The 23,003-nt window shown below is 52.9% G+C and overlaps 1 protein-coding gene across 3 annotated transcripts in view; it reads right to left on the minus strand.

The window, feature by feature from the left end:
* The window catches only part of SHMT1 (serine hydroxymethyltransferase 1), a 22,139-nt gene extending 3,072 nt beyond the window's left edge, over positions 1-19,067 (minus strand). Inside the window, exons 1-8 of one of the 3 annotated variants that reach the window (XM_061176341.1) lie at positions 18,939-19,067; positions 12,950-13,064; positions 11,233-11,378; positions 6,173-6,288; positions 5,754-5,914; positions 3,208-3,289; positions 2,607-2,819; positions 942-1,058 (exon numbers count right to left, since the gene is read on the minus strand). In XM_061176341.1, coding sequence (XP_061032324.1) covers positions 942-1,058; positions 2,607-2,819; positions 3,208-3,289; positions 5,754-5,914; positions 6,173-6,288; positions 11,233-11,378; positions 12,950-13,045 — 931 coding nt within the window. In that variant the 5' untranslated portion in view covers positions 13,046-13,064; positions 18,939-19,067. Of the gene's footprint in view, positions 1-941; positions 1,059-2,606; positions 2,820-3,207; positions 3,290-5,753; positions 5,915-6,172; positions 6,289-11,232; positions 11,379-12,949; positions 13,065-18,073; positions 18,287-18,907 lie in introns of those variants that run through there. The other 2 variants (XM_061176342.1, XM_061176343.1) reach the window with 2 other exon arrangements.
* Between the last annotated feature and the right edge of the window lie 3,936 nt (positions 19,068-23,003).

Genomic DNA, 23,003 nt, shown 5'->3' on the forward strand with positions numbered 1-23,003 from the left:
GGGAGAGCTGTTCCCGGCAAGATGGATTTTGTCCTTTTTAAGCTCGACGTGTGAAAACGGATCACTTAGCTGCTGATGCTCTGATGCCAAATTATGCACCTTTCAGAGCAGAGCCCAGATGAGAGGTACAGGCCTGATCTACCTGCACACCCAGACTCCTCTGGGACCTTGTTCGATCCTCAGGGCTGCTTAAAGGGGCGCAGAAGATGGAGGAGGATGCAAACCAGGTGCCCACGTCCTGGCACAGGAGCCCCCAGTCCGTGTGTGGAAAACGGCCTGGAGAGGCTGGAGGGCTGGCATCCCACCATTGGAGGGCGCTGAGCGGCTGGGTGTAAGGGGAGCTGCCCCTGCCCACTCTGGAGCCTAAAACTCCCCCTTCACTGCTCCCTCCACGCCCCTTCTTGCATACACCGGTACTTCTCCCGACGGTCTCCCAGTGGGGACGGGACACCTTTGTCCTGGCTCCTCCACCAACTGCTTTGCTCCAAAGACAGAGTAAAAGCTCTGAGGTCATCAGATTTTCTAAGGCTCGGGTACAACCAGAGAAGGAGTATGTCTACGACAGCTGCTGGGCCATGATGGAATAGGACCTAGGAGGTACCAGCGTAGCCCCAAAGTCAAGGCCGAGGGTCAGACACAGTTGTCGCCGTCCCCTCCCCTGGAGGCCAAGAGACCAGGGGAGGGCCGCCCGCCCGCTCACGTGCTCCTTCGGCTGTGCAGTCTTCCGTTGTCAGGTCCCCTCCCCGTGGTTTCTCAGGGGCTCAGGTGGGGCCTGCCCGACTCAGTGGAGTGGCCGTCACCTCTGTCCCTGCTGACATACGCACTGCTCCCCTTCTCTGCCTCGTTAGCACCTCTTAGTGCACACGCTCTGGGGGACGCGCTATCGGGGAGCCGCCCAAGGCGTGTGGCCGCGGGGCCTGGGCAGGGTGGGTCTGCGTTACCAGCAATGGCGTGGTTGTGGGGCCCCCCCTGCAGGCCTGGGAACACGGCAGAGTTGATGAGTGACTCCAGGTTGTAGCGAGTCTCTCTGCCCGTCTTCGGGTCCACGCTGCGCACTCCTGGACAAAGGACAACACGGGACATGGGAAAGGCCATCCCCTCCGTTTTCTCCCCACCTGGACACAGACCCGGCCCCACTCCTGGAGGCGATGCTGCAGGCCAGGGAGGGTGCTTGCTCCCAGGGGGGCTGGGTGAGGGAACCACCCTTCAAAGGTCAAAGGAAGGGGCTTCCCTGGTGGTGCAGTGGTTAAGAGTCCACCTGCCAGAGCAGGGGGCACGTGTTCGAGCCCTGGTCCGGGAAGATCCCACATGCCGCAGAGCAACTAAGCTCATGTGCCACAACTACTGAGCCTGCACTCTAGAGCCTGCAAGCCACAACTACTGAAGCCCACGTGCCTAGAGCCCGTGCACCGTAACTAGAGAAAACCCGCGTGCAGCAACAAAGACCCAACGCAGCCAAAAAAAAAAAGAGATGAAAGGAAGGATGAAAATGTCCCTCCACTGAGATAGTAATAAAGAATACGCCTCGGGCATATTTCCTCAAAGAACTATCCAAGAGAGCAGTCTTCCAAGATGACTCCTTTGGGGGAGACGTGACTCATTTGGCCAGAAACGGAGAAGCAGCTTCCTTTCTGAGAAAAGTTAAGGACCAGTAATAGGAGCTGCCAGTGTCTCCATGGAGCTTCCTGTGAGCCAGGAACTGCTCTGAGCAGTTTCCCTAAATTCATTCATTCAATCCTCGCAACAGCAGTCCCCAGGGACAGGCACAATTATTATGATCCCTACTCTGGAGGTGAGGAATTGAGGCTCAGAGAGGCTGCACAACTAGCCCAAGATCACACAGCACATCCGTGGCAGAGCCAGGACTTGCTCTGCCTGGAGGGTCAATTGAACATCACCAACATACAGTGGGGAAAACAAATGTCTCCCCAGCGGGTGGGAAAGGCCGCCTGCCTCAGAAACCTGAACACAGCTGAGGAGGGGCCTCTGAGGGGCACAGAGGCAGCAGGGGCCTGAGAAGCCCAGTGGGCACGTGGTGTATCCAGTCCTGGCCAGCGGCTGGGCAAAGGGGTCCCGCAGGGGGTAAAGAGAGATGCGGTCACCAGAGGGGGGTTCTCTCTGCTGACGTGAGGTTAGTGCACCGGGACTGAAGACTATGGGACCTAATCCTGCTTCTCAGGAATGGGAATCCCAAATAAGGGAACACATACACGTAGGCTCCATCACGGGAAGGAGAAATTCCTCACTCAAATGACAAACTCCTACTATGGTTTACACATCAGTGTCTTATGGTTTGATTACTGAGTCTTTCTCTGGGAGAAACATGCTACAGTAAGTTCACCAAAATAACGCTGCACGGCGAGGTCTCCTGGAGCCCCGCCAGCCACGCACACCCTCCTGTCACCCCAACGTCTTCCACTCAACAGGGTAAGCTGAGCCACAGGACGCTGGCCCCCAGGATGCCCTTCCCCTCCCCCTTCCCCGGACCTGGACAGCCGTGCTCAGGGCTTCCTGCTCGTTACAGCATCTGGGTCGGTCTTCCCGGCTCCCTAAACCGACCGCGGGCCCCAAGAAGAAAGGCAGCCCCGGCCCCGCCAGGAGCGCACCCTTCCTGTAGAAGATCATGCCGGCGCGGCAGCCCCGCAGGGTCTTGTGGGTGGTGGTGGACACCACGTGGCAGTGCTCGAAGGGGGAGGGCACCACGCCGGCCGCCACCAGCCCGCTGACGTGCGCCATGTCGGCCATGAGATACGCCCCGTTGTCGTCAGCGATCTCGCGCAGCCGGGCGTAGTCCAGGTTCCGGGAGTAGCAGCTGGTCCCTGAGACGGCAAGGGTGACGCTGAGTCAGCTCGAGAGCAGAGCCGCCTCGCTTGGGCACGGCGTCTGAAAGCCAGCCTTGCCCCCTCTAAGGCCTGGGGATGGAAACGAGGGACGCCTGCAAATCCCGCCTGTGCCAAAGGCGACACCCTGCTCTCTGCCCCTGTGTCGCGTGGCTGGGGCGGCCCCCGGCCATTACCAGCCCAACTAGGCAGGGGCCAACATGTCCAGATGCTTCTGGGGAACAGTGCAGGACTGACGGTCCTGAGAGAAAAGGAAATAGACCCAAGCAGCTCAGCTGCGCGGCAGAAACCAGCAGGGAGTGAGGACAGGGTGGGAACAGCACACAGGCTTGTTTGTGAGAGGCTGGGGCCCCGCCGGTCTCCTCACCTGCGATGATGAGCTTCGGGTGGAAGAGGCGGGCGTTCTCCTCCAGCTGGTCGTAGTTGATGTAGCCGGTGTCGGGGTTCACCTGTGGACGGCACGGAGACGGGGGCTTGGGCCACTTCCTCCTGCCCGGCTGTCGAGGGTAAGAGGACTCCCTCCACCTGCCCAGAGCTCTTTGCTCCCCTTGCTGCCAACCAGGACTTGAGGGCGAGACGGGGCACAAGCGCTTAGGCAACCAGGCATCATGGCTCTCAGACAGGATGCCCTGGGGGTCCTGGGGGAAGAGCGAGCCCTGCTCCTGACTCGCCGCAGAAGGAACCAGAGGGACAAACATGCAGCACGTGTGCAGGTGCGAAGGCCCTGCCGCCTCACCCCATGTCCGTCTAGTCCAGACACATAAGGCGAAAAGAAGAGAGAAAGGCTCGGGGACCCAAAGGCCACCCAGGCCGACGCTACTCAGACACCTCGATTGTGCACCACGAAGGCCTGGGCACCAGAGGTGAGCCCCTTAGAACCAGTAATGGATCAGCAAGGCCCCCGGATACAGGGCCGAAAAACAAAGGTCAATTATATTTGTGTATATATATATATATAAGCGGGAAAAAACAGAAAACGAAATTTTAATAATATCATTAGTTTCGAAAAACTGTAAAATATTTAACAAAAGATGAACAAGACCTCTGCACAAAGCACTATTGAGAAAAACTTTAAAACACCTAAAAAGAGTAATTAAGGCAGTGAGTGCTTGCAGGACGATCTGACGGACAGAACTGATCCCAGAAGCAGAATCCCTTGTGCTGGAAGGCCACCCGCTGGGTGAGGACGGGGGGCCCTTCAGGAAGGAGGTCTTCCGGTCGCGGCACTAGGCCAGGTGGGTGCCCACCTGTCACCTGGGCGCCGACCTCACCCCATACACAGAAATCCCTTCCCAGCAGACCACGGATCCATGTGCAGCGTGTAAAACACAAAACCTTTTTTTTTCGGGGGGCGGGGGGGGGGAACACATTTCTTAGTAATGCCAGTTTATTAAAGTTGTGTTAAAGCATTTGTGATGGGGAGTGGATACAACCACAGAGGGGGTCACTGCAGGGAGACTTCAGGGGCATGGGAGCCCCCGGGGAGGTGGTGGTTGGAAGCCCCTGCCCCCGGGGCGGGGGAGGATTCAGGTTGGGTGGGCGCCCTTTCCAAATGAAAAAGGTGCCTACAGCTTAGCACGGTTACAGAGCTTGTGTGAGACGTGCTGGGACCGGCTGAAGGATGCTCGGGGGCTTGGTCTGGGGCTTTGTTTCAAGGGCGTGAACCAGTTCCTCCTCAGTCACCTGAACTCGGTGAAGAAACTGCTGTCTTAATAAAAAATCAACAGCTGACCCACAGTAAAAAATTGGACATAATTCTAAAAAAGTTTTAAAAGAGATTAATTACCAAAAAAAAAAAATCTGCTGCTACTCTCTCCCTCCACATTTTGCTTTTTAAATTTGTGGGATTTTTTAAAAAGGTTTTTTGTATCTTTTTAAATCTTGAAAATTCAACAATACAACAGCTCCTGGAAGGATTCCCAGGCATTCGTCACAAACTACAGAGGGGCCAGAGCAGCAACAGGAAGGGGAGAGGAGGGATTCCTGCTGCGGTTCCTCTGTCTGCCCGTGTGGGGCGACTGCCGGGAGGTGACAGTCCCGCAGAGAGGGCAGGGGCTGGGGAGGGGCCCGGCAGGGAGGCAGCCCGGCAGGCAGAGGAGGGACCCCGCTGGCTGGATTTTTCGAAGAGCAAAGTCAGCTCAGCGAGCGTAATGCCGCGCGGCTGCCGTGGGTGGGTGGGTGGGGTGGGTGGGTGGGTGTGGGGGGGGCACGAGGAAATGACCAGGAACGGCCATTCGACAAGAAACACCGGAGACGGGTCCGGACACAAGGAAGCAGCACCCTGTGCACGACCGACCGCACCACAAGCCAGGATGCAGGTTACCTGCCGTCCACCCCACTCTGGTCATCCCTGTTGATAAGCCGCCACGCCTCCACGAGCCCACCAACCTTACATGCGGTTTTTGACCACACTGTTTATGATGACGAGGGCCGGTCCCATGCCGGGCACAGGCGGGTACTGGGTGCAGCTGGCTGAAGTCAGGTCTGGCGGGGGCGGGGGCGGGGGTGTAGACACAGGCTACTCTCACCATGCCAGGCGTGGGTAGCCGCACAGCCCCGGCTCTAGCCCCCCAGCTGCAGGGACTCGGCCAGTGTGGAGAGCTGTGTGCTGGGGCCACCCCTGGGGGGTCTGGCTGTCACCCCTCTCCCCGGTTCTGGACCAGCCAGCACCCTGACTGCGCCGGAAAGCCCTGGGCAGTCGCCTCCCCACCCGTCTCCCTGCGCCTCAGCTCAGCCCCTAGCACTCTGTCCCCTGCGAGCCCTGAGCGCCCGAGGGTCCCCAGGGCAGGGAAACGACACTGACAGGGGTACTTCCTGAGGTGCCCAGGAACGAAGCTCCGTATTCCCACGGGCGCATCCAGCGCTGGAGGCTTTGAGAACGGGCTGTGGAGCTACGGAGAGACGCACTTGTACCTTGTAGGGCATAGATTCGAAAAAGATGGACGTAGCGGAGATCTTCTTCTTGTTGGTCATGAACCCGTGGGTCAGGTGGCCCCCGTCGGGCAGATCCAGGCCCATGATGCGGCCATGGGGCTCCACCAGGGCTGTGTACACCGCGAAGTTTGCGGGGGAGCCTGGAGCGGGCAGACCAGGGAGGTGCGATTACTCCTGCCCACCAGGCCGTCGACCAGGGTGGCCAGAACAGGCCTGGCCGCGATGCACTCCTCTGGCCCCAGGTGCCCCTGGCGGGGACATTCAGAGACGGAGGCTGCCCGGGAGGCGCTCGTGTAGCTAGCAGCCGAGGGTGATGGGGGAAGACCCCAAGCCCAGCGGGATCCCTGGGAGGCTGGCAGGAAGGGGTCTGCCCAGGCCTGTCTGGACGTGGTGATTACCTGAGTAGGGTTGGACGTTGACTCCCCAGCCCTGGGGGTCCAGGCCATAGACCTGCAGCGCTCGCTTCTGACAGAGGACCTCCAGCTCATCGATGAATTCCGTCCCACCATAGTACCTGTGGAGAAGGCAGGGGACGTGGGCCCACACAGCCCACCTCTGCACTGAGGACGGAGGAGCAAGGGTGAGAACGCGCACCTTGAACCCACGCGACAGCTTCTGCCAGCGCCCAGGGGGCTGTGTCTGCCCATCTGTGAGGAGGGGCGGACGGACCTTGGGGACACTGTCACGGCTGTGTGATCACCTATGTAAGGTGCCCACAGGAGTCAATTCACAGGGGCAGGGTAGGGAACAGTGGTTGCATTCTAATAAAATTTTACTTTTGGTTGAGTAATTCCGTATCAAAATTTATCATGCATTTGTATTTTTTATTATTTGTATACTACTATTTGTAATAACTCAGTCCAGAAGAAATTTTTAACACTTAGGCCTTGTGGTCACAAACAGCTTTAAAAATTTTAAACTAAATGTATATACATTGTTTGAGTATAGTGAAAAACACATTAACATAAAATTTGCTGTCTTAACCATTTTTAAGCGTTCAGTTCAGTAGCGTTACATTGATAAGTACGTTCACATTGCTGTGTAACAGATCTCCAGAACGTTTTCATCTTGCAAAACTGAAACTCTGTACCCACTGAACAACAGCTCCCCACCCACTTCCTGCCCCTGGAAACCACGGTTCTACTTTGTTGTGACAATTCCAGGAACTTCATCTACGTGGAATCATACAGTATTTGACTATTTGTGACTGGTTTATTTCATTGAGCATAATGTCCTCAAGGTTTATCCACGTTGGAACAAGTGTCAGGATTTCCTTCTTTTTTGAGGCTGAAGGACATTCCACTGTATGGATGGACCACAGTTTGTGTCTCCACTCATCCATCAGTGGACACTTGGGTTGCTTCCACCTTTTGGTTCTTGTGAATAATACTGCAATGAACATGGGTGTACAATCATCTATTTGAAGTCCTGCTTTCAACTCTATTGGCTAAACACCCAGGAGTGGGATTGCCGGATCATATGATAGTTCTATTTTTAGTTTTTTTTAAGGAACCTCCATACTGTTTTCCATAGTGGCGGCACCGTTTCACATTCCCACCAACAGTGCACGAGGCTTCCAGTTTCTCCACATCCTCGCCAACAATTGTCATTTTCTGTTTTTTTGATAGTAGCCATCCTAGGGGGTTGTGAGGTGGTATCTCACCGTGGTTTTTTGTTTTGTTTTGTTTTTTTAATAAAGGATCTATCTATCTATCTATCTATCTATCTATCTATATATCTATTTATTTATTTATTTATTTATGGCTGTGTTGGGTCTTCGTTTCTGTGCGAGGGCTTTCTCTAGTTGCGGCAAGTGGGGGCCACTCTTCATCGCGGTGCGCGGGCCTCTCATTATCGCGGCCTCTCTTGTTGCGGAGCACAGGCTCCAGACGCGCAGGCTCAGTAATTGTGGCTCACGGGCCTAGTTGCTCCGCGGCACGTGGGATCTTCCCAGACCAGGGCTCGAACCCGTGTCCCCTGCATTGGCAGGCAGATTCTCAACCACTGCGCCACCAGGGAAGCCCTCACCGTGGTTTTGATTGGCATTTCCCCGATGGTTACTGATGCTGAACATCTTGCGTGTGCCTGTTGGCCAGAGTTACTGTTTCATGGGTACAGAGCTTTGCTTCCACAAGATGAAAAAGTTCTGGAGATGGATGGTCAGCATATTAAGAGTGTACTTAATGTCACTGAAGTTTTCACTTAAAAATGGTAACTTTTACGGTATGCGTATTTTACCACACTAAAGAGGGGGAATGTGAGGTTTGTACTCACAACACTTCAGACACCAAACGTGTGGGTTTTTTTCCTCACACCGACCAGCTCTGACAACCCTGTTGCCCTACAGTTCACTTCTGACCTAGCTGCCCCGAGTTAGCGCCAGACCTACAGGACCTGCAAGGTTCGGGCCCCCCCATTCCGTGTGATGAGCCTGGGGTTCCTGTAACACCCCCTTAGGTCCAGCAATTGCTAGAAGGACTCACAGAACTCAGGGCAGCACTTTACTTACTGTTCCCGGTTAATTATAAAAGACACAACTTGGGCTTCCCTGGTGGCACAGTGGTTAAGAATCCTCCTGCCAACGCAGGGGACACGGGTTCAAGCCCTGATCCTGGAAGATCCCACATGCCGCGGAGCAACTAAGCCCGTGCACCACAGCTACTGAGACTGCACTCTAGAGCCCGCGTGCCACAACTACTGAGCCCGTGTGCCACAACTACTGAAGCCCGTGCGCCTAGAGCCCGTGCTCCTCAACAAGAGAAGCCACCGCAATGAGAAGCCCGCGCACCACAACAAAGAGTAGCCCCCGCTAGCCGGAACGAGAGAAAGCCCGCGCGCGGCAACAAAGACCCAATGCAGCCAAAAATAAATAAATAAAATAAATTTAAAAGATAAAATAAATTAAATAAAGGACACAGCTCAGGACAAATGAAGAGATGCATGGGCAGGGTGTAGGGAAGGGGCTTGGAGCTTCCACGCTCCCCCCAGGCGCCACCCTCCCAGCACTTTGATGTGTCCGCCAGGCAGGACGGTCCCCAAGCCCCGCTGCTCAGGGTTCTATGAGGCCTGACCGGTGAGATCGGCTGCCGCGACTGACTGGGTCTCCAGCTCTCCAGTCAGGCCACCAGCCCCCATCCCGAAGCGCTCGAGGGGCCACCAAGTGTCACCCCCTTAACACACACTAGGCTCGGTGGGAAGGGCTCATCGTGAGTAACAAAAGCTGCTCAAGGGACTTGGGAGCTGTGTCAGGAATGGGACAAAGCCCCAATACCCTTCTACCATACTCTTGGGGGCCACAGAATTGAACACTTTACCTGGGGGGACTGAACAGCACGTATATTACATCTCAATAAAACTGTGATAGAAAATAAAAACCAGAACTTTGTTTTTCAACTTGTATCAGGCAGCCGTTAATGCTAGATCAATATTGTTTTCAAATATTAACCCTGTTCCAAAAGGTTAACTGACGTTACTAACAAAACATGAAAATGAAAATGGTTAATAATCACCTCTTAAAAGAGTACTTTACCATGAATAAATGAGTTAATTATCTACACATCTATTTAAGTTTTTAACGACAGTCTTATTTGGTTCAGGGAAGGAACTGAAAACCACAGAACTAGTCTTGCAGCTGAAAGGGGCTTCACGGACTGATCTGGAGGGTGCCTTCCGCTTCACACTCCCTGCTCTGTGACCCAAAGGGCCTGGTCTCCCACAGCTTGCGGGAGAGCAGCCCACGCCAGGGACAGAGCTGTGGAGGGGCAGGATGTCAGGCTGCACCATTTTCCAGGGGAGCAAAGACAGGACGGGATCTGAGGTCACTGCAAGTCTCCCACAGAGGCAGCCGGGAGCTGTGGCAGGAGCCACGTGGCAACAGGGCCCATCGGACTGGAGCAGCCTCCTTCACGTATTCCCCAATTCCTTATCTCAAAAGGAGTGAGCATGCTGACTTTGTGGTCGGGCTGTGGATACCTAAAAATGAGGGCGTGTGACCACGCTTCGTGCTGCTAAAATGCGAGAAAATGAGGCTGGGGGGTGAAGAAAGTCAGCGAGTGCTCAGGGAGCGGAAACGTGGCCCTGGCTGCTGTCCCTCCCCACCCCCACTTTCCCCTCCATCCCCTCCTCCCCCCACCAGCCCCCACGCGCCCCATTCTGTTCTGGGCTAGGGATTTGGTTTTGGCCTGGGATCCAAGCCACGATCTTCAAGTTGACTTGACCCTCCAGAGAGCGGATGCCCCTCACTCATGTCGTCACGGGAACAGGGCTGGAGGGGGGGTGGGTACTGCTGTGGCCACGGCGCCCTCAGCCCCAGCAGGAAGCAGCAAGGCTTCTGTACCACACCTCTCTGTACAGAGGCACTGAAGCATTTTCTACAAGGTCAGCTGGAAATGCTGGAACCCCCGGGGCAGCCTGGGGTTTGGAGTGTGTGTGGTTTTCCAACATCAACAGCCAATTCTCGGACACCAACTAGGTGTCCAGTGATTCAACTCGGTTCCAACACTGACCACCCAGAGTCAGCACGGACCCACGGGCTGAGGGCTCAGGCCCACAAGTCTGCCCCCCACTTCAGACGTCAGGAGAAAGTCCCTGGTCACCAGGCCACCTGCACTGCTGCCCAAGGTGGCTACAAATTCTGGGGTCCTCACAACCCCTTCAGGTTCAATAATTCACTGGAACAACTCGGGACTCAGGAAAGTGCTTTACTTATGATCACTGGTCTATCATGAAGGACTCGCCTTGGGAACAGCTTAATGAAGGAGACGCGTGGGACAAGGTAAGGGAGGTTTGTGACCCACAACCACTGCCCTCTAGCTGCCCGACCCCGCCCCGCCCCTCCCAGGGGGTTGGGCATCGGGGGGCCAAAAGTGCTGACCCTCTAATCAGTGTAGAATGGCATCTCCACTCCAAGGTGACCCTCCCTTTTCCGTGTCCTTTGGGACACAAGTGTACAAATTCGCAAAAACCTCATGTTAAATTCTGGAATCACCGTCTCTGCCTGATGATGACTGTACTAAAAACCAAAAATGAGTATGACCTCTTGTGGTTCTCAAGGTGAAGGAGTTGACCGACATCACTGGGTCGGTAAATCCAGCATTTAAAATGCTGAAACGCTTTCTAGTATGAGAGGTTATTTTCACTTCGGGGTCCCCTTCCTGCTACGGATGCGATTCCCCACACAACCCTCCACTAAGCACTGACATTCCTCTGGAGGTTCAGCCACAGCCGGCAGCTGCTCCTTTGGGCCTGGCTGTCATTCCAGAAAGGCCCCAGGGGGACGGTCCAACGGACCCCGACTATCCTGCCCTGACAGCATTGGTGCTGCCACCCTCTGGGAATTGTAAGAGAGGAAACAGAAGGCCCCGCTGTTGAGAACCTGGCTATTTTCTGAAATTTCCACAGTTTTAGACTCCATCCTGATTCACGGCCTCGGAGGCAGGCCTGGATGGCACTCACGTACCTTTGGCCCGGGTACCCCTCGGAGTACTTGTTGTTTAAGCAAGAACCCAGGGCCTCCAGAACAGCCCGGCTGGCAAAGTTCTCTGAGGCGATCAGCTCCAGTCCGACCCTCTGCCGGTTACTCTCCTTCTTAATGATGTTGTAAACCTGACGAGAAGAAAACAGGCGCTGAACACTGGGACGTTTCAGTTGAACGTTTTGCTCTGATCAAAGCCATAACCGAGTAAAGAGAAGAGACGCTATTACACACTCATACTTTGCCCTCAGAAGCCGAGCATAACCGGACTAAGGTGATTCCCACAGCACCTAAGGAACAGAGGAAATCTTCCTCAAAGCTTTTAGCACCTGGGAAGGAATTAATAGAAAATGAATTAAGGAAAACAAAACGATGGAAGAGAAGATGATCCTTAAAACACGTATCCTGGGCTTCCCTGGTGGCGCAGTGGTTGAGAATCTGCCTGCCAATTCAGGAGACATGGGTTCGAGCCCTGGTCTGGGAAGATCCCACATGCCGCGGAGCAACTAGGCCCGTGAGCCACAATTACTGAGCCTGCGCGTCTGGAGCCTGTGCTCCGCAACAAGAGAGGCCGCGATAGTGAGAGGCCCGTGCACCGCGATAAAGAGTGGCCCCCACTTGCCGCCGCAACTAGAGGAAGCCCTCACACAGAAACGAAGACCCAACACGGCCATAAAAAAAAAAAAAAAAAAAAAAAAAGACAGAAACCAACTGGGAAATATTTAAAAAAACAAAAAAAAACACGTATCCCACAGAATTTTAAATTGTATACCATCTTGTTCTTTTCACCCCTACAGTTCACCAAGTTTTCCCTCCTGAACCTTGTTCCTTGCTCCCCTTCCTTAAAATAAAAGATGTTTAGGGGGCTTCCCTGGTGGCGCAGTGGTTGAGAATCTGCCTGCCAACGCAGGGGACACGGGTTCGAGCCCTGGTCTGGGAAGATCCCACATGCCATGGAGCAGCTGGGCCCGTGAGCCACAATTACTGAGCCTGCGCGTCTGGAGCCTGTGCTCCGCAACGGGAGAGGTCGCGACAGTGAGAGGCCCGCGCACCGCGATGAAGAGTGGCCCCCGCTCACCACAGCTGGAGAAAGCCCTCGCACAGAAACGAAGACCCAACACAGTCAAAAATAAATAAATTAATTAATTAAAAAAAAAAAAAGATGTTTAGATAAATCCACAGAGACAGAAAATAGACCAGTGGTTGCCTAGGGCTAGGAATTTGGGGGGTAGATGGGGGTGACTGCTAATGGGTTTGAGGTTTCTTTTTGGAGGGATTAAAATGTTCTAAAAGTGATCGTGAATACTCTAAAAACCACTGAATTGTGTACTTTAAATGGGTGACTTTTACGGTAAGTGCATTCACTCATCTCACGTATAAAGCTATTGTAAAAATACGTAAGTAAAAGATGCTTCTAGAAATACTCCTCTGAATGTAAGGAAAAATGTAAGGTCAAATCTCAATGACCGACTGGTCCACCTTTCCTCGGGAGCAGCCAGCACAGTGCTCTGCACTTCGCAGAAACTCAAATATTTAAATTTACCCTCAAAGGACTTTCAGCCACTCTGCAGCCACTGCCTATAAATCCACCCTCTTACCCGAACCACAAGGCTGTCCCGAACATGGTTTATTTCTAGTGAGAACTAGAGGTCTGAACAAGGGCCTCCAACATCAGAACATCCAAGAGGACCCGCAGCCTCACCTCCACGTCGCTGTCTTTCAGGGGCTGCGCCAGCATCTTCTCATGCGAGGACCACAGGTTGGCATCCATGGGGGCTCCATTGACGGGAGTCGCCATCACGCTAGTTCAGAGTCGCCTAAAAATGGGAAAACTTCCAACATTAAACTCAGTCACAGCTTGGGGCTTCCCTGGTGGCGCAGTGGTTAAGAATCCGCCTGCCAATTCAGGGGACACGGGTTCCAGCCCTGGTCCAGGAGGATCCCACATGCCGCGGAGCAACTAAGCCCGTGCACCACAAGTACTGAGCCCGCGCGCCACAACTACTGAAGCCCGCGCGCCTAGAGCCTGTGCTCCGCAACAAGAGAAGCCACCGCAATGAGCAATGAGAAGCCCGTGCACAGCAACAAAGAGTAGCCCCTGCTCGCCGCAAGTAGAGAAAGCCTGTACGTAGCAACGAAGACCCAATGCAGCCAATAATAAATAATTAAAAAACCCTCAGTCACAGCTCAGTACCACCTGTCAGTTCCCGAGTTGCCAAAGTACTGACACACGTGTTAGCCTTGACCCCAGAACCACCTGGAGACCACAAGGACTCTGTTGCAGAACCACCATGAGGGACCGCCTGCGACTCCCTGCTGGTCACCGGTTCATCAGGAGATCCGCCCTCCTTGCCTCGAGGCCGAAGCAGCCTCGGGGAGCCCGACATCCCCTCTTCACAGCTGAACTTATCCTAGTTGTGGCTTAGCTCTAAGCCACCTTCCTTGAAGGCAAGGACTGAAAGTTACTTTTTAAAAATCTCCCACAGTACCAGGCACAGCCATACAGGAGTAATATTTGCCAAATGAGCAAGTGAATTGCTGGCTTATGTATTATTCCTTCCATTTTTCAAGTACTGAAAATGAGACTCAGAAAAGTGTCTTAGCCAAGGGCTGCAGAGCCCGCTGGCCACGGAGGACGGACTCAGACCCCAGCTCACACTCCATGCGCCCAGCGGCCGCCGCCGGGGCTGCAGGTAAAGCGCACGCGCGCTGGAAACCAGGCCTCCCGTAAGGACCATGGTCAGAGGCACACGCCTGGATTCGGCATCACTGCAGTACAGCCGACTGGACAGGCGTGTGTCTTAACATACGTTCCCACAAAGAACGAGCATTTGAGCTCAGTGGTATTTCTGCTCAAGTGAGAGCTTAAATATTTACAGGAACTGACCTCCTTTAATCAACAGTTGGCAGCTTTTCAGTGCTCTCCATGAATTAGGTAAGTTTTCATTTCAAATTCTTTCCCTCAACAATTACTTGATGGAGGCCTGCAGCAGCCATGGCATTGGGATTGGGAACACAGTGGGAACCAAACGGACCGAACCTCCGAGGCGCTTACGGGGGGAGGCGAGCAGGAAACAGAGCAAGCGCCCTAAATGCAGGTGGATGACCGAGCCACGAGGAAGAGCTGGGGGCGGGTTCCGTCTGGACAGTGGCTGTCGGAGGAGAGGACACCAGACGGGGCCCTGGGTGTGTCTATATAATATATATAATGTATACATCGGTCTCTGCTCCTAAAAGCCCTGCGATTCCCTGGGTGATGGGAGTACCTTTTGTCCTAATGAGGCGACGCTGGGCGGGCTCCTGGATGGGCACCGGTCACCAGAAAGACCAGGCCATGAGGAGAAGCTTCGCAGCACCCGCACGGCCAGCCCCAACTCCTCCAGAGAGGGGAGGGGGCTGGAAATGGGGTTAATGATCCATCAGGCCTCCAGGAAGAAGCCCCCATAACATCCCAGTAGCACAGGGTTCGGGGAGCGAACCAGGTGTGTGAACATTCCACACCAAGTGGGTGATGCACCCCAACTCCACGGGGACCCTCCCCGGCCTTGCCCCGTGCCTCTCTCTCTCCATGTGGCTGCTCATCTGTGTCCTCTGTCACATCCTTTAATGAACTGGTGAACCTAAGTGTCTCTCTGAGTTCTGTGAGCTGCTCTAGCAAATGCTCCAGTCCAGGGGGGTCCTGGGAGCCTCGGATGTGTAGGCAAGCCGGACAGAAGCTGTGGGTCACCTGGAGACCCAATACTCACAACGGCACCTGAAGTGGGTCGGGGGAGGCTGTCTGCTGGCACGGAACACTTGACCTGTGTGGTCTGTGCTAACTCTGGTTAGTGTCAGAACTGAGTTCAACTGTAAGACACCAGCTGGTGTGGCAGGAGTGCTGGGTAAGGAACCGTCTGGTGTCAGAAGTGCTGTGACTGGTAGTGGCGAGAGTAAAGGGGAGACACAGCAGAAAGAGCACAGTTTTTCCTACACAAGTACAGACAGTATAATTTGCTAGGCAAATATACCCAGTAAATAAATAGGCTAATAGTTCCCCAGTCACAGGGGTTCTCCTTCATCTCTGGGAGAGCTACTGAAAAGACACCATCAGTAAACTTTAACCAGGAAATCCCTAACTGGGGCTTTTGAAGCAGCCGTTATTTTAACACGAGCACAGTGTGATTAGAAATACGGCCACTTCCACAAACCCAGCAGTGAGTGCTGGGACTTAAATGCCACGAACGCTTCAGCAGCAGAAGCAGCACAGGCCACCGTGCCGGGGCCTCATCCACGTTGTGCCAGAAGTGGAGAGACGTGGGTGCTCTGGGCACCCTGCCCACGGCTCCTCCTAATTCAAGCCCTGCTTCCCACGTGCCCTCAGCAGGTGGCAAACCCACAGAAAAAGCACAAGAGACAAAACAGGCCCTCTGGTCCTAGAATCTCAGAGAAAAGCTTCTTTTAAATACCGACTACTCAAGGTTAAAGAGGATTCAAAGGTGGCAAGCAACACATAGCAGGTATTTCTCAACTGAAGTCCATTTGGAGCCCCCTCTCCTCGCCCTCCCCCCGGGACAGTCCGATCTACAACCGTCCCTGAGAGGCACTCAGACCGGCTCTGCTCCGGAAGAAACTGCTCTCTGCTCTCCAGCTGTGGTCTCGCTCGGCTCACTCAGTGTCACCACCTGTGGCCCTCTGCCCTCTCTGCAATCCCTTCTCTTAGCCAAGTTGCAAACTCGGAGTCCCAGTTCCTTCTCGACCCCGGGGAGGGCTCTCTGTGCGGCCGGCGCCCCCTCCTAGGCGGGCAGTGCCCCGCTGCTCTCACTGAAACCCCGTGGGGGAGTTTTCCACCATGTATCCTGTTCCCACTCAGGTCAAGTCATCCCCCAAATGGAGTGCTCAGTCCACACCCAACTTGAGTTCTAATTAAGCTTTTTTTTTTTAAACCACGAAGAAGCCTGAATTCTTTATTCAAACAATAACTTCAAGGTTCTTTGACTTGTTTCAATTAAATCAATATCTATTATAGATATAATCTATTATATCCTGGGGCATTCTAAACTACAGTAAGAAAAGCAAAGATCCTGAATGTGATGGTTAGTTCATGTGCCAGCCTGCCAGGGCTGAGGGACGCCCAGATAGCTGGCAATAAAGTGAGACAAAGATCCTGAGACTGTGCTTTTTTAGATCAGAGGAAAGATCATTTTTAACTGATACTATATTTAGGGAAGACATACTTACCATCTATTCTTCGAGTCTGGAGGTTGGCTGGAAAACAGTACACCTTGAACTTCTCTCATCTTTTTTGAACTGTGATATAAGTGCACAGTTCAGTGGCATTAAATACACTCACACTGTCGTGCAGCCATCCCCATCATCGTCTCCAGAACGCTTCCATCTTCCCAAACTGAAACTCTGTCCCCATTAAACATACTCCGTTCCCTTCTCCTCCAGCCTGGGGTAAAAACTATTCTAGTTTCTATCTCTATGAATTTGACTATTTCAGGTACGTCATGTGAATGAAATCACACAATATTTCTCCTTTGTGTTTGGCTTATTTCACATAGCATAATGTCATCAAAGTTCACGCATGTTGGAGCATGTGTCAGAATTTCCTTCCTTTTAAAGGCTAGGTAATACTCCATTGTATGGATAGACTATGTTTTGTTTATCCATCCATCCATCCATTGCTGATACCTGGGCTGCTCCCACCTCTTGGCTATCGTGAGTAACACTGCTATGAACACGGGTGTACAAATATCAAGTCCTTGATTTCAATTCTTTTGGGTATAGGCCCAGAAGTGAAATTGCTGGATCATATAGTAATTCTATGTTTAATTCAAAATAAGCTTTTGGTATTTAGGAGCTTTACTTCACTACTATTAGCCTACAATGAATTCATTCATTCCTTCAACAAATATTTATTCCTATACCCCAGGCACTGAGCTAGGCGCTAAGAATACTAGGGTCAGCAAGACAGAGGCCCTGCTTTTATGAAAAGCAGGCTCTAAAAAAGTAAACAAGAAATACACGGGATAACTTCAGGGGGTGATGACTGTTATGAGGGCAATAAATGGGTGGCGGGCTTCTGTAGACCGGCCGTGGAAGGTGCCTGAGCTAAGATCTGAACAGTGGAAAGGAGCCAAGCTTATGAGATGGGGGGAAAGAGCCATCACCAAGAGCAAAGGCCCTACAATGGGAAGAGGTTTCACTTGCTGAGGGGCAGAAATCAGGAACAAAACAGAGACACGGGAGATGAGATCTGAGGGCCCAAAGGCCACAGCTGGGATGGGAGAACAGATTCTCACCTTGACAGTACAGAGCTGACAAGTTATTTCCCAATGCACCTGTTTGAGAAATAACTGTCTGAAACTAACAACTAGAGAAACCCAACTGGAGAAAATCCAGGTTCCTTATGAAGAGCAGGTGGACATCTCACAGGCTGGACCCCTCCCATTCTCCACTTCCCAACGGTGAAGACCACACCCGGGGAAGCTGTGCTGAACTCACTGCAGAGGCAGCCTGTGGGGTTCAAGCCCCGCCCCCACTTCCTAATGTGCAGCCCCAGGTGCTGACACGTTTGTCGGTCCCCTCATATATGACTCAGGGACGACAGTTCTGAGTTAGTTGGGAGTTAAATGAGGTACCAGACACAGAGCACTCAGACAGGGCCAGGCAGAGTAACTACTCAAAAATCAGCAGCTACTATTGTTATGAAAGACACCTGGGGATCTTAGAGCCAGGTTACTACCACTCAGTAACCCCAGCTGAGCACCCCAGGAAAACACAACTCACTGCAGCGGTTACTATGTTACACTGTCGGTGCTTCCACTGGAGAAATGTCACTCACCTCTGGCATGATCCTCACCTCAACCCCAGGGAAACAGTCCAAGTACGTGAATTTACTTGCCAAGGTTAACAGCCTCTCCATGCCCCCAGGTCTTCCCTGGGCCTTTGTCACACAAGTGGGACCAGCCAGAAGTCTCCTGAGGGAACTACCATCTGTCCGTGTTCCCTACTTTATAAAGGAGGAAACAAGCTCAGAAGCTAAGTGGCTTATAATAGTGAGAGTCAGAATCAACTCTTTTCCGTAACACTGCACTAAATAAAAGCACAATCGCCCACGTCCACTGCATGTTCCTTCAAGTAAAAAAATTATGAGTCCGTAAGAACCTGGTGTTTCCAGTCCGCCAACTCTGCCCGACTGAAGTGCATGTTTGTGTCGGCCTCAGCTGACCAAGGGTCGCTTAAGTTCCTGGACCTCGACACGCAGGGCCCCGGGCCAAGAACCCCACAGGGCAGTGCTTGTCTCCTAGGCCGGGATGAGGGATGGGGAAGCCAGGCGCAGGCCCGCCCCGTATGGCGACCGCACGTGCAGCGGCACCGCGCGGGCTCCGCCATTGTGCAGGCTGCAGGGAGGCTCCCAGGCCCGCCGCCCTCTCCGAGCCTCCCCTTCCCCGCCTGCGAAATGGGCTACAGGACAGCACTCGGCTGCAGCCCCGCCGTGAGGATACTGTGGCGAGGTGACGCGCTGCACCGAAACCTAAAGCGCTCCACGAGCAAGGCGGCCGCCAGCACGGGCAGCTAGCCTTCGCAGTTGTGGCCGAGGCCACCGCCCCCCCCCCCGCCCCCGCACGGGTCTCGACCCGGGGCCGCGCGCGCGCACTTCCGCCGGGCCCCTCACCCCAGGCACCAGCAAGGCGCTCCGCACTCACCCGACCCCGCTTCTCGGAGCCGCGGTTAAGTGCAACCTGGTACACCGCGCCCCTCGCTGCGGCCGGCGACACCGGAATCCGAACCCACAGTCCCGCGCCCGCCGCCACGTGATCCGCGCGTTAGGCAGGCACCAGAACCTGGCGCGCACCGCCCCGGCCCGGCCCCGCCCCGGGAGCGCCCAATCAGAGCGCGCATCCCGGCGAGCCCCGCCCCCGAGGCGTCCAGTCAGAGCGCGAAACCGGGCGAGCCCCGCCCCCGGAGGCGCCCGCGCTATTGGCTGCAGCGGGTTGGGCCCCGCCCAGCACAGTGGCGAGGTGCCCCTGCTCACCTGGGCCAGGGAACATGGTGCCATCCGCCCGGGCTGCGGGCCAGAGGCCGGGGATTTCCGAGAAGACGGAGGATTAGGGGTGGATTCTGTTGCTATACTTAACTTTTGCATTGTCCTACTTACAGGTTAGCACAGTGGTCATTTAAATAGGACAAACGTGGGTTCCAACTCCGACACTATTACTCTGCACATACAGAATCCTAGACCAGTCACTTCACTTATTGAGTTTCATACTTCTCATCTTTGAATTGGAGATAATTATATCTGCCTGGCAGGGCTGGGGGGAGGACTCATAGACGTACGTAAAACACTTAACATTGTGCCTGACACACAGTAAGGGCTCAGTAATATAAACCATTGTTAAGAATTAAAAAACCGAGGGGCTGCACGATATAGGGAAAGAGCTGACAAAGGTTCTCTCCCTGACGGAAGCCGGACTTTTGGACTTTCCTGTTTGTGTCTGTGTTGTCGGATTTAATTAAGCAAGAATCCTGCTAAGTCAGTTTAGACAGAACCCTACCCCCCCCACCCACCCCCGCCCCATTCTCCATATCTGATTGGATCCTCATCCTTTACGATCCTCGGTGACGTCTGATCACCCAGGCCTGGTCAGTTTAGCCAGAAACATCAAGTTTCTGACATCACATCAGAAACTTGATGTGATGTCAGAAACCCTGACCCCCCCTGATGTTTCCTCTTAGTGATTTTCCATCCACCAACCTCACCATGTTCCTTGGCTATAAATTTCCACTGCTCCTGCTGTGTTCAGAGTTGAGCCCAATCTCTATCCCCAACTGCAAGATTCCGTGGCAGTGGTCCCTACACCTACTGAAATAGTCCCCGCCCCCTTGAATAAAATCTGCCTTACTGTGTCAATGAATATTTTTTTCTTTAGCAGCTCCTGATCTTTCAGTTCTCAACGTACCTACAACACTTTACCTCTTACGATGTCAAGCAATTTCCAAAATGTTGCAACAAACGTCGCTGATGTCACAGTGAATGGATTCAAAGCTGACTCGGAAAAGTCCAGGGAAAGACAATGAGAGAGTAGGGATCCATAACAATTCAGAGAGGAAGCACTGTTGTTTCCAGGAGTCATGCACTGCAATGCATATAAAGTTAATCCCTGAACAACTTGGGGGTTGGGGGCCCCAATGCCTGCAAAGTCAAAAATCCACTTACAACTTTAAGATCAGCCGTCTGTGTCCGTGGTTCCACATCCAAGGATTCAACCAACAATGGATCGTGTAGTACTGTAGTAAGTATTTATAGAAAAAAAAAAAAAAAAAACTCTCATACCAGTCGACCCGCACAGTTCAAACTCATCCTCCTCGAGGATCAACTGTAGTGAGAATGATTTTGTCAAATGCTTTTTTGCCTAGTGACTCCCTCCCTTCCCCTAGTTCCCCTGCCCTCCACTCCCCCTGATCCCCCATGGATTTTTGGAATTTAGAGCATCAAGCAGGAAGTAGATCGTAAAGATAAATACAAATTTAAAATAAAAGGCTTAATTTCCCCAGTTTAAATAAGAGATTTCCCTCCCCTCCATTTTCTTTGAGCATTTACTTTAGAAAACTTGTAAGTGCTTTCTCTTCTTTGAAACAAAGCAGGACCCTGCAGGACCTTCCTGGGAACAGACACCCCCCCCCCACCCCCGTGTCCCCTGCTTCTTATTTGTAGAAAGGCTTTAGCCTCCTAAGCTTTCCCAAGTTCCAAAAAGCAAATTTAATCAGAGAAGTGAGAAAATGCAGAAACAAAGGAAAGCAGTCAAGCAAGATAAAATAATAATTTATCCATAAACAAATTAAGAACCTTTAGTTCCTCCTCAAGGGCTACAGATAACATCCTGAGCTGTATCCTTGAACTGTTTTGCAGAAACTAAAACCCCCACCAGGTGGAAGAAGTTAGCTGCATGCTGCCCACCAGCACGTCATAGACCCCAGACCGGTTAGAGCCAAAAAATTGATAATTGAGATTCCCAAAACACTACCCTGTTACCTCACCACCAACCAATCAGAAGAATGGTCACGAGCTGATCACACACCCTTGAACCCTCACCCTTAATATCGTCTTTAAAAACCCTCCTGAAAACCACTGGGGAGTTTGGGTCTTTTGAGCATGAGCTGCCATTCTCCTTACTTGGCCCTGCGGTAAATGCTGTACTTTATTTCACCACAACCCTGTGTCAGTAGGTTGGCTTTGCTGTGCATCAGGTGAGCAGATGCAAGTTCAGTTTGGTAACATCTCTTTGAAATGTATATAAATCCTTTTGAAGACTAGATAGGTCTTTTGTCAAATTTATGACCCAGGAATGTCGTTCTCAAGAACCTGGGAGCCATCTCTTTGAAACGGAAATGTGAAGGATCCAGTACAGCTATTTCCAAGTGACTGTGGGTGGGTAGGAGCCTCCTTCTAAGTTGCAAAACTACCTCCTGTCATAAAGATAGGAGAAGTTTGTTGTTCCTCCTGAGACAGGAATGAAGGAGCAGAGCAAAACCATCAAAAGAATGACACAGCCTTTGAGGATACAATAAAAACTGGTTAGAACCAATTAGGCCCAAGATAGTGGAAGATTCAACTTCCAGTAGACCTTGAGCCTCATTATATGCTCACTGTAATTCATTAGCATCTAAATGACACACCTCAGGCACCAAGACAGTTCGAAGGCTGACCATAAAAGACCAAAAAGTGGGCAGTGGCCCAATTCCTGGAAATGCCTGCCCCTTCTCCAAAATAATTGGGATAATCCTCCCACTGTTAGCCTATGAAATTACCCAGCCCAGAGAAACTAAAACTCCATACCCCAGGGCTGCTCTCACCTTCTGAGAGGGACTGCATTCTGCCTGAGGAATGTGTGCATATCTCTCTAAACAAACTCGCTTCTACTTTACTATGGCTCGCCCTTAAATTCTTTCCTGTGTGAAGCCAAGGACCCTCACTTGCTGGTCTGTCCCATCCCAGGAATTCGCGCGAGACCTGAGACATGACTATTCTCTCACTCCCCCATTCTCCTGCAACAGCTTTTGTGGTGACCACGAAAGGGGCATCAAAGGGCATAGTCTTGATCCGCCTACTGAGCTATGGCTCCCCTCTGCGGAGGGTGGCTGGGACTTGTCCCGAGCCCTGAAAGTTCAAGTAGCCCTTAGGTGGCGGCTGATGCTGCCTGCGAGATGGGGCAGAGACCAGCTCTCTGGCCCTGAAGGAGCCTGCCGGGCCCAAGGCTTTTCTCCCCTCAATCTCCCTCATTCTCCCTATCACTCTATCTCTTTGGACCCGAGATGATCCACAGAGACCACCACTCGGACTTCCAAATTAAGACCGTGGCAAGCCATTGGCAACTTGATTGGGTGAGTTTCCCGTCCGCGGCTCCTCAAGCCCGATTCCGCCTCCTTACTCGTTCTTAGTCTCAGCCTGGTTCCAGAATGCCAGAACTGCATCAGGGGGCCCAAATGGGGCACTACAGGAGCCTCCAGCTAGATGTGTGGCTCGGCCCTCCCTGGGTGCCGCTCAGGGCTCACGGCCTCGCTGCACCCCTGGTCACACATGGCGGTCTCGGACTTTATCAACCCCTGTGCAGAGGTAGTGGTGGAGCGCCTTTCTCAGTGGGCCTACGAATCTCTGGCCTGGGAAGTGTCCTGGCTGTACACCTTCCCTCCTGTCCCAGATTTCTCTTATATCCTCCTTTTCTCATCCCCTCCTGATTTCTTAGACTGTCTACAGGTCCTGCAGCCTCCTT

This window comes from Eubalaena glacialis, chromosome 19 (assembly GCF_028564815.1).
Source record: "Eubalaena glacialis isolate mEubGla1 chromosome 19, mEubGla1.1.hap2.+ XY, whole genome shotgun sequence".
Classification (NCBI taxonomy): domain Eukaryota; kingdom Metazoa; phylum Chordata; class Mammalia; order Artiodactyla; family Balaenidae; genus Eubalaena; species Eubalaena glacialis.